At 36.4% G+C, this 11,641-nt stretch overlaps 1 protein-coding gene and 1 long non-coding RNA gene across 4 annotated transcripts in view; one reads left to right on the forward strand and one right to left on the reverse strand.

Moving 5' to 3' along the window:
- The window catches only part of LOC116217059, a 76,945-nt gene extending 67,761 nt beyond the window's left edge, over positions 1–9,184 (reverse strand). The window contains exons 1-4 of the long non-coding RNA XR_004160976.1: positions 9,102–9,184; positions 8,612–8,683; positions 8,378–8,511; positions 7,318–7,442 (exon numbers count right to left, since the gene is read on the reverse strand). This is a non-coding gene — a long non-coding RNA (uncharacterized LOC116217059). The remainder of the gene's footprint in view (positions 1–7,317; positions 7,443–8,377; positions 8,512–8,611; positions 8,684–9,101) is intronic.
- Positions 1–10,483, forward strand: part of PEX5L (peroxisomal biogenesis factor 5 like) — a 40,824-nt gene extending 30,341 nt beyond the window's left edge. For all 3 annotated transcript variants that reach the window (XM_031555179.1, XM_031555178.1, XM_031555180.1), the window contains 7 exons: positions 3,887–4,003; positions 4,927–5,070; positions 5,891–5,961; positions 7,150–7,347; positions 8,581–8,746; positions 9,105–9,262; positions 9,963–10,483. In XM_031555179.1, the coding sequence (XP_031411039.1) occupies positions 3,887–4,003; positions 4,927–5,070; positions 5,891–5,961; positions 7,150–7,347; positions 8,581–8,746; positions 9,105–9,262; positions 9,963–10,167 (1,059 nt within the window). In that variant the 3' untranslated portion in view covers positions 10,168–10,483. The remainder of the gene's footprint in view (positions 1–3,886; positions 4,004–4,926; positions 5,071–5,890; positions 5,962–7,149; positions 7,348–8,580; positions 8,747–9,104; positions 9,263–9,962) is intronic.
- The last annotated feature ends 1,158 nt before the right edge of the window (positions 10,484–11,641 follow it).

Consider the following 11,641-nt stretch of genomic DNA (forward strand, 5'->3'; position numbering starts at 1 on the left):
TTTTTACTAAAGAAGGTCTAAATTCCCTTGTGCTGATCAGGTCTGTTTAGACTTGGCTACATTTTTTGTCATTCTGAAACTAGATTTGAATTTTGCCACATTCCTTTGCTACACACCTGAGGGAAGCACAAGGAGCCTCATGCCATTATTTCCAAGTGCCATACATAATCTTTCTAGTAATTAGCTGCGTTTTACCAACAGTTGGCACTACTGAATTAAAAAAAAAAAGCCAGTAAGGGAAATCAGATCCTTTCTATACCTACACTTATTATATTTATATAATAATTGTTTATTTAAATATTAAATTCATACATTTATTATATTTATTCTGCATTATGGTATTAGAAATAAGTTAGAATTAAAATACATGAAACCAAGAAAGTGGAAAAACTTCCAACTGAGAAACATTTCAGATATAGAAAAAAGCAATTCTGATATTTTCTTATGCCTCATTTCCCCAGCATAGAGATGAAACTGCAGATGCCACAGCATTGTGAGGTTACATAAAGGAAACGTTAAACTGCTCTTCTCAGTATCATTTTATTTACAAGCCAATGTAACGTGAGACCTTGCTGCACAATGTGCTGTTATGGAGCATCAGGACATATTACAGCTATATTTTGTGACAACAGTAGTTAGTAATAATTAGTAAGTGCACAAATTTAACATACCGTGTCAGTCACATAGAGCATATTGATGCAGTAATTCAGAGGAAGAACAACCACAAAACTTTTGTTTTTTATGCACTGTTCAAGAAGGAACACTGCAAATTGAGTTTTGGCAGTAGGGAAAGTTCTAACAGAAAATGATGAAAACATGGGAGTTCATAACTTAGCTATTAGTATTCCTCCCCGCTGTTCTATCACAGGAAGTAAAGAGTCTGGGGATATTTTGCCTCTTGTTTAACTGCTTCAGCATGTTTTTAAATACCAACAGTAAAAATAGCCTCTTTGATAAAATGCAAAATATTCTGCATGGAAGGAAAAAGATGGCATGAAACATTTTCCCTAGTTGTCATTTCACTCAGATATTACAGATTACCTGAGAATATGTTAAAATTGTTCATCTGCTCTGAAAACTTTTGGTGTGACCAAAGTAAATTGCCAGCATTAAGGTAGGAAAAACACCGAAATGAAATAATTAGCACCAGTCACATAGCAAATGGAGTTAAAATTAGATTTAGGAGTCTTCAGCCATAGCCAGATTTTCAGAAGCACTCAATATTAATTTAACCCCCCTGCCACTGGAGTCAATGGAAAACTGCTACTCATAACAGCTAAAATAGACTTAGGTCTTTAATAAGGACTGTGTAATATTTACCATCCTCTTCCTCAAGGACACTGAACTGCTCTAATACTGAAACTGTTGCTTGCCATGGTAATGTTATGGCATTTTATCAGGTGCCATGATTGAGCATGATCCAGTTGCTCCACATAGCTTTGCCTCACGTGCTTCAGAAACCCCAAGTGCTGGATGTACTTGGAAGCTGTAGCTGGTGCAGGAGCCCTAAGACTGAATGCTGCTCACAGGGCTGCTGTACACAATGGAAGTGCCCACTCTGCCCAACCTTGCAAATTCCTGGTTACAGCTGCAAAATACCAGGTGGGTCCTGACCCACATCCAAGTGGCACGAGATAAGTGACCTTACAGCATAACTCTTCTCTTACTTTCATTTTTCCTCCACTTTTGATTCACTATAAACATCAAGCACCGTTACTTAAACACATTGTAATTCATTGGCTTTTTAAGTGCAGTATGCACACAGCAAACTTCTGGGTGATAATAAATATGCAATTGAGCAACAGAATTCGAATTGAAGACCTAAAAATACTTACATCTTTGCTTAAGACACTTAAAAGTGGTTTTATATATGCTGAAGAAATGTGATTTATATGCTTCCAAGGCAGTGGGTTCTAAAAGTGATATTTGTGCGAAAAATAGAAGAATAAAAACATTACAAGCATCATATATACATACATATCATTAGATCTATAACTTAATCTGTTTTAAAAGACATTAATAATTACTGTCTATATAGTGGTTATATTAATGTTAATCTGCATGAAAGGGAAATTTCCACTACCTTTTCTCATCCTGAATCTCAAAATTACCTCTAGTAAAAACACAGTCAAGTAATTTTCTTCTTCAATGCAGTGCAGATTTGCACTGAATGCAAAATAGTTCATGGAGACATTTGTTGAACAGGATAGTTTAAGTGATTCAAGTGCTTCTGCTCACTGTTGATAAAAGAGGGAGCAATCTGAATCTTTATCCCAGCCTTTTCAGTTCCTAAGCGGACATTTCAGTACAATCTCACAACTATTTAATTGACTCTATTTCCATCAAATTTGGAATGAAAGCAAATTTTGAAACCTTAGAAGCTGTTGTATAACCAAGTTGTCATCTTCTGTTTGCTTCTATTAAAAAGAATATAATTTTCTCTTTGGGCATGAATGATTCACACTCGTTTCCTAGTCTGCAGAGTAACATAGCAGGTATCTTCACAGATCTGCTAATTGCATAATTCATACAAGTCTGAGCCTCCTAGAAGGAAGTGCTGGATATCCAAGTGAGGTGATACAGCAAAAACCAAAGGGAAATGCCTGTTAGATTCGTAGGGAGGGAATGTACATTGCCATTGTAAACAGCATTGTGATTTACAGCGATTGCACCTCCCGACAGTGGCTATGGGTCCTACCCTTTACATCCAGACTCAAATATTCTGGCTGCTGACTCATTCTAGATCTGTTAACAGTCTCCACTTTCCTTTTTCCGAGTCCCTGAGGAGTAGAGTTGTGGCAAATCACGCATTCACAAATCACGCCTGGCTGCAGAACAGTATCAAAGAGCAATCGATCTTTCAATAGAGATTCAGACAAAACTATGTGAGCAATTTTCTAACATCTCAAAATAATTTTGTACCTTACCCTCAAGTAGTTCTGCCTATACCTCAATAGAATTATTAATTCTCTGACATAAATAAACTGAGAAACTGTGCTCTCAGTAGTGCCACTTCACTGAAGTCCTGGCCATGCCCTGAAGGAACTGGGGAACTTTGCAAAGGCTTGCAGCATTGAGCACATATTCTACTATGGCACTGCTTTTCAGGGTTATAAGTAAGGTGAGAAGGCTGAAAAAATAGATACTGGGAAGAAATTCTCTACTGTGTGGGTGGTGAGACATTGGAACAGGTTGCCCAGTGAGGTTGCGGATGCCCTCAACCCGGAAGCATTCAAGGCAGCAACCTGTTCAAGAGGGAGGAGTCCCTGCCTATAGCTATGGGGTTGGAACTGGATTATTTTAAAGGTCCTTTCAAACTCAAACCATTCTATGAATCTATGAATATTAGGATTTCCACATATCAGAAGACTCCATTTATTTTAAATATCTTGTCCACACACTCTCTAAGCTTGGTGATTACTCTTTTACATAGTAAAAATGATGCTGAATCCATCAAAGTAGGACAATTGTTTTTGTTAGTTTTTTAAAGAAACTTTTAACTGTTGTTATTCTTTAGCACGTATGCTTAGGGTTTGTTTTTCAGTTTGGCTAGGGATGAGCACCATTCATTTTCTTCAAATTTTTAAGTTACAATTTACTGTTAGCATCAACGAGACGCAGTGTAAACTGCTGCAAATCCTGCTTCAGACAGAACATATGCTGCCTCTGAGATAAAGAGTCTTCTGATGAAGAAATACATTCCAAGATAGGAGATGAAATTTAATTATATGAAATTCCATATTTATACTGTAGTATTTCAGTCAGCACGATTATTAATAGAATGAACACTGCTCAGCAAAATTGCCACTTGTTAAAAAAAGTATAATAAAAGCCTGTCATTTTATTTTAGGATTTTGTTGTTCATTTTTTCATCTTTTTCTTCTAGTCAGACACAGAGTTTTGGGATAAAATGCAAGCAGAATGGGAAGAAATGGCTCGCAGGAACTGGATTTCAGAGAACCAAGAAGCACCAGGGCAAGTCACCATCTCTACCATTGAGAAGGTAACAACACAAAGTTGTTTTCAAACTGTGCATCCTTCCCATGAAATTTTTAGATGAGCTTCAGCTGTTCACGGGATTCCAAGAAAACTTCTGGGATATGGAAGCTAATTTTATCCAAAAGAACTCATCCTTTTTAAATTGACTCTGAATAGGATAAGATTTGAGAAAGTACCACAGTAAGAATACATTTAGACATGCAGAGTGTGTGAATTCAGCCAAATGGATTGCAAAGCAAACTGCTGGAGTCTGAGTACTTTTGAAAACAGCCACTCAAGGAAGAGCACCAAGTACTAAAAAATCCAGACAGGCAGACTCAAACACTCTTCTTCATTCCCTTCCTTGTATGCTAATATTAGCTACATAATATATGTTGAATTAAAACATACATTCTTTACACTGCAGTGGCATGAAGAGGAAAAAAACAAAACTTAAAAAAAAAAAAACACAACCCAAAAAACACCTAAATTCAACTCAGGCACCTGAAACACTACTCTTTATCTTGAAAATTAATTGAAGATTCCAGAATATTAACCAAATAGAGATGAGGTTGCAGGCACTGCAGGGAGTCAGCCTCTTGGTTTGTGCTCCTTATGCTCTTTTCCATAAATTGGATGTACTGAGCTCATGCTAGCTTCAATTCTGCTGCTATTGCAATGTGAGCTGTTGCCATTATATTTGACACCCAACATAAGTACCATTAAGCATAACTTTAGTGATCAAGTAAATATACAGAGAGCACAAATATAAATGGCCACTGATGTTTGCTTTTACAGTTTTTGTAATTCAAATTTTATAGGGTAGCTCATCCATTTTTTCATAGAAAAAATGTTTACGTCCTGTTAGAATATAATGAATAACTTAATTTTATAGTTGCTATCCCTCACTACAGGGCTAAACATGGGTCTCTTCATTCTCTCCTCCAGGGATATTATTTCCATACAGAAAACCCTTTCAAAGACTGGCCAGGTGCTTTTGAGGAAGGACTGAAAAAAATGAAAGAAGGTGACCTGCCTGTTACAATCCTGTACCTGGAGGCTGCTATTCTACAAGAGCCCAATGATGCAGAGGTATTCACTCTTGTGCTTTTTGTTGACAAATGAAAGGGGACTCCCTTTAGCATACAAAGATGGAATGGTTTCATGACCCAAAGCTTTGATAGTCATGACTGACTGAAACAGCTTGAACAACTATGCTGGTTCTGGAATAACATATGCTCTGAAATAGATAACGGTGAGCTCTCCATAAGATGAGAATCTATTTTTGAAATGATAGAATTGCCAAATTGTCATTTAAAAGCTTTGAAGAGAGACAATACTTGAAATGCTTCATTTATTTTCCCAATATTTTCAACCTATTAAGCACTACCATTACAAAAAAAAATTGATTTAACAAGAATTCTAAGATTTTTCTTAGAATTATATCATTTTTCACAGTATTAATGAAACCTGAAAAATATTTACAACGTAAGTATACAGATCTCTTTGAATTTATTGCTACTGTAAAATAAGCAGCAGTGTTTCAAAAAGCAGAGATAATTCCTAGACCCTCAAGAATCCCTTAAACATATATAACTTAATCATTGTTGTTCAGTGCTTTCTGTAATAGTCTAGCAACATTTAAAATGTGCAGTAACTTACATCTGAGAAACCAGCATGTGTTTATACACTGACAAAATACCTTTGCATCGACTGATTATAAATATTATCATGCTCAAAGGCATTCAGAACTGCACTGATTCGTACTATTGGTCTGTACACCGTAGGAAAAAAACTGTAATTACTGCTGAACAGATCTATCTTTATTCTTCTCCCCACTGGAAGTGATACTAGTTGTAACTGTTTGCACTTGGGTCTATATAACAAAACAAGATGATGATTATTTTTGCAGGCCTGGCAGTTCCTGGGCATAACACAGGCAGAGAATGAAAATGAGCAAGCAGCCATTGTCGCCCTCCAAAGGTAGATAAAGATAACCGCTAAACAAGGGGTCAAATGAGTATTTGGGTAATGGAGACCTAGGTATATTTAACCTCATACTTGTCTTGTAACTTGAACCATGTATTTAACTAAGCAAAGCATTGACACAGGTGTAGAAACAGTGACAGAGAATTGATTAGTCTTTCTATTTTATGAAATAAGTAGAATATTTAATCTAATAATGTAATTAGTTGCACTGAAGAAAAGTTGCACGGTCTGATAAACACAAGTTAGGCATAATGCAAATAAAGTACCTTTTTAATATCCTAGCCACTTAGCATATTTTCTGTTGTCTGTCCTTTAACAAAGAGGTTGGTGGTGTTTTTTTTAATTAGAATGAACCACCTCCAGCTGCTGACTACTAATCTGAGAATATTTGTGGTTGATAGAGATACTTGTATGTAAAAGTCAGTTCCAAAATATCAGCATTATTGTTACTTCCTCTAGTGGGTTTTCATGTTCCCACTTAAAAAGTACCCTCTCAACATTCAATTGCATTAGCAGCATTAACCGTCAAGATATCACCTAGGGATGCTCTCACTTATACCTAACTTTCCATTTTACCTAGACAGAAGACCAAGGGGTTGCCTGAAGTAGGGCTTTTCTATTCCCCCAGTTTTAAAGCAAGAGTGATGTTCAAAAAATAGGCCAGATTTTGTTTTCAGTTCATAATATATAGTCTGTAAGAAGACTATTCCAGTTGACTGGCTCCATCATTATCAAAGAATTACTGAGAATTTAGTATTCGTGAGATGATTCATAGGAAAGTGATTTTTTTTCTTCAAAAGACCTTTTTGCAGAGCTGAAAAATCATATTAAACTGTTTGCATGAATTTAAGTTAAACTTTTTGTTTGCTACACAGAAAATATAAGACCAATCTACCCACTCAACTTACTCATAATGAAAAAGATGAGAGCATTACCTGTGTGCACATATTTATGTACATACATGTGTGTATGCAAAGGTCCATGCATGCACGTTTGTGTACAAATGCAAAACACATTTATCACAAAATAGTAAAACAAAGCCCCTTCTTTGAAAATATTGTTGGAAGATCTTTTTTAAGTGTCTTATTTATTTACAGGGACTATTTTGAAAGAGCTCAAGAACTGTGGTTGGCTAGAAACAAACAAACAAAAACCCTCAACATATTTTTACTTTCTGCCTAGGTGTTTGGAACTGCAGCCAAATAACCTAAAAGCTCTGATGGCACTAGCTGTAAGTTATACTAACACAGGTCATCAACAGGAAGCCTACCAAGCTCTACGAAACTGGATAAAGCTAAATCCAAAATACAAGTATATAGTGAAAAGCAAAAAAGGGTCCCCAGCACTTACCAGGAGGATGTCTAAGACATCAGATGAAAGGTAAATGCAGTTAAATCCTGCTGGCTGAGATGTAATGACCACTGCAAACGATGGTTCATGCTGTGCCTTTAATGTATAGAAGTCCAGCTCGTTGCCTGTGATGGAAACCCAGAAGCTGAATGTCCACAGAGGCAGGGGTAGGAAACAAACAGTTCATTCAGTTTAGGGATTGAGGACTACGTTATTCCATCCATGGAAATTAACAAACTGCAAGCAAAAGATATGTTTTGCTTCAAGTCCCATAACTTTCTACTAATCTTATTTACCCTGACTGCAGCTTCTTTATTCCCAAAATCCTTGTTCTACTGCTTCCAAATTCATACCAGACTTGTATAGCTCTACATGTGTGTTCTTTCTATTGTTCATCAAATTTCCTATACCCCAACCAAGCCACTAGTATCCAGGAACATCAGCCATTTTGCCATGGGACATGGCTTCAGTTCACTGAATATAACTGGGAGGTAGCATCTGCTTGTTTAAAACTCATTTTGTTTTTAAACAAAGAGACAATGCAGTCATTTTATCTGTCTCTAGCCCAGCATACTGTAATGGGAGCTGGCAACCATTTTAAATAACAAAAGAAATCATGAGTTGGCAGCTCTTCATCATATTTTCATGAGGCCAATAAATTAATCTCTCTGAAGTTTGAAATTCATAATAAATTAATTAAAGGCATAAACACCATTTATAGAACCAAAACACTAGTGCTATCTCACTGCATATCATTTTGAAGACAGGCCTTATGTTTTCTCTTATCAGTAAGGAGCCTCAGGTTGACGAGATAATGTCAATAAGATGTAATATGCAAGTTCAGCTTAATTGCTAAGTGTGTTGCTCTACTTTGGCCTCATCACCCAGAGCTGCCAGTGAGGTTTTATGAAGCCTACAGCACATATAGGAGATGGAAATTTTGGCATCCATCTGCAGGGGTCTTGGCTAATCATTTATGGCTCCAAAAATGGCTACTCTTTTTACAACTGAGAAACCCACCTGATTTCATTAGCTTTAATAAGCATTCATGTTTTCTTACTTGGATTCATAGCTTCACTTTGACTTCATTACACAGGTAAACTTCTGTATTTCAGAAATGAGTTTGCAACAGGACGGGGAAGCGTATCTCTGCTAGGATTGAACTCAAGCAGCTTATTTTCAAGTTTATCACTTCTGAAACATCAAGTACAATAATTATGATTTCTAAGATGCAACTTCATGTTATTTTTCACTCTTGTCTAGCTCATTACTTGAAGAAGTAAAGGATTTATACCTGGAGGCTGCTCACCAGAATGGTGACATGATAGACCCTGACTTGCAGACAGGACTTGGAGTTCTTTTCCACCTGAATGGAGAATTTAACAGAGCAATAGATGCATTTAGTGCTGCTTTAACTGTTCGGCCAGAGGTACATTTTATGCTTTTCCATTTTTAAGAACTTAGTTTCACAGTTTTCTTCCTCCTTTCTTGATCAGACCAATACTAATGAGATGCTGCTTCGGTCATTAAAATTTTAACACTTGAAAGAGAAATGTTAATTATCAGACAGCCCCTTTGGAAGTAGACTTATATATGTCTGATTTTTAGCTGCATAATAACTAATGTACTGGTTATTTAAAGTCGCCTATAATCATGAGTCAGAACCTTCCATTCTATATTAACGAAGAGAGGATATGATATTGTTATTTTCTGCCTTACTTTGCAATCAAAAATGAGCTATTATGCCCCCTTTGACACCGACAGTAGAAAATTCATTTTCTCACCAGGACTATACGTTATGGAACCGTCTTGGAGCAACCCTGGCAAATGGGGATCGAAGCGAAGAAGCTGTTGAGGCTTACACACGTGCTTTAGAAATACAACCTGGCTTCATTAGGTCCAGGTACAATTTAGGCATAAGCTGCATCAACTTAGGAGCATACAGGTAAGTTACAAATACGTGTAAACGAAGGAGTCAGGGATCATATCTACCAAGAGAAAATTCATTTTCTAGCTGGAGCTGTTCAAGAAAAAAAAAAATTAGAATACAGTTTAATTATCTCAGCTAATATATATATATTTTTAAAAGCACTGATAAATGAGTAATATTTTGTTTATATCCATACAACCTACATAACAGAACAACTGAATTTAAAAACTGAAATCCTCCATTCAACAAGCTGCTTAAGCATCTTTCCTAGCTCTAAGTGCAAGTAATCCTATCATCATCTATGGGATTGTTCTCACATTCAATCCTGTATTAAAAGAAAAGAAATATAAAACTGTGTCTATAAGGGAAAGTCCAGTTAAAATGCTTACAGTAGTTAATATTGTCAAAAGTACTTTTAGTACATCCTTTAGGAAACACAGGTTTACTATATAGGGGTCCTTACTGTCAGCTTAAGACGTTTAAACGTACCAATAAAATAAACAATAAAGCAGACCAATAAATTAAGGTCTGGACTACCACAAGCCACGTCCACTTGTTTAAAGAAAATAAAAGAAGAGTAACACAGAAAGGCCTGTGAGGTGCACACACACCCGAGTGTATTTAAAAAATACACTCAATTCTAGAATGCTATTTCCTGAAGTTTTATGCTATTCATTAAGCAAATTACATTACATCTTTCTTTTCTTTCCTACAGAGAGGCTGTCAGCAATTTTCTCACTGCTCTCAGTTTGCAAAGGAAAAGCAGGAATCAACAGCAGGTTCCCCATCCTGCTCTATCAGGCAATATTTGGGCAGCACTTCGAATTGCTCTGTCTATGATGGACCAGCCAGAACTATTTCAAGCTGCCAACGTGGGCGATCTAGACATTCTGTTAAGAGCTTTTAATCTAGAGCCGTAATACAAAGCATCCACAAATTAAGTTATATTAGGAAGCAGAGAACTCTTTTATTACTCATCTCAAAATGATCACAATTTAAAAAAGATCACGGTTGTAGATCAGTAGGGGAATTCTCTCAGATGTTATTCAAAAAATAAAAGTTCAAAAGCACAAAATATTCTAAATATGCTCAGACTCAAAGGATCCAAATGAGCAGCAGCTGATCTGATGAAGCCCTGAGTTAGATGAAGATCTTCATCCCATGCAAGCTCTCTCTCTCTCTATATATAGTCACACAAACAGATATATGAAGAAATATATGAAAAACAAACCTAGATAATAATTATCGCACGTTAAAATGGCAAGCAGCGCATCCAAGGAACCTGCATAGTTGCTCATCTCACTCTGCTGACATCACTTTGCCATGCAACATGAATCCTCCGTCCTTTGCTTTCTCTGAAATATCTTCAAGGTTCATCTTTAACACAGCTCTGAAAACAGATGCATGAAAAAGGGATGCATTTTGTTTTGAATGTATTTATTAGTCGGCAACTTTGCTTCCAGAGGTACCTTGATTAATTTGGGCCAAGTTTGATGCAAACCACGTGCGATATTAACGGGAACACTACGTGGAGGTCTATGAGATGAGGCCATGTATATATTGAAAGGACAGCTGTTGCAAGCAGAAGCAGTAATTTGCACTAGAATTGTTGCTGTTTAAACCAGCTACCCCTGGTCGTGGACAGAGAATGTCTGCTTCAAAGGAGCTCACAGCAGGATCTGTCAATGTGTACTTATGCACTTTAATCTTTCTTTTTGTAAAATTGTGCTATGCTTTATTTTTATTTTAATTACTAAAAACAGAATATACAGGATAGCCTTGTTGGCACAGAGGACCAAATATCATTTTCTGAAATGTGATAAGAGGGTTTTCGATATTCTTATGTTTAAATGATGCAAATACAATATAAACTGCAATATCTATTAGAAAGATTATTCTATTATGCATCAGGTACTACATATGCATGCATGTGCATGCACATATTATGTGTATTATGTCATTCAAAACATATTAAGCCACAGAGCACTTTTGCAAATAAAAGAAGTCTTCATAGGAGCTCATACCTGCAAAGCATGCTCAAGGGAAAGTTTCTGCTGAAAAGTATCCTCTATTTAATGCTTGTATGATGGGGACTGAGGGACTTGCCTGCTGTTGTGGCAAACAGTAGCAAAAAGTTTCAGTGACATCTATCACAGTAGGCTAAATGCTTAGATATCATCAGTACTTCTAGCTCCCTAAAAATATATATGCATTTCATTTTAATTTTTCCCTGTTTGGATGAATGGGGAACAGCATCGAGGGATGGGGCTGCACAGTTACACAACACAGTTACAGCCTGCAAACAGGCTTAGCTCGAGATAAAGGTGTCAATCAAATACAGGAATATATATATTTCTAAGGGGAGTCACTTTCAGTTATTGTTTTTTTTTTTTT

Source organism: Meleagris gallopavo, chromosome 11 (genome assembly GCF_000146605.3).
Source record: "Meleagris gallopavo isolate NT-WF06-2002-E0010 breed Aviagen turkey brand Nicholas breeding stock chromosome 11, Turkey_5.1, whole genome shotgun sequence".
Classification (NCBI taxonomy): Eukaryota; Metazoa; Chordata; class Aves; order Galliformes; family Phasianidae; genus Meleagris; species Meleagris gallopavo.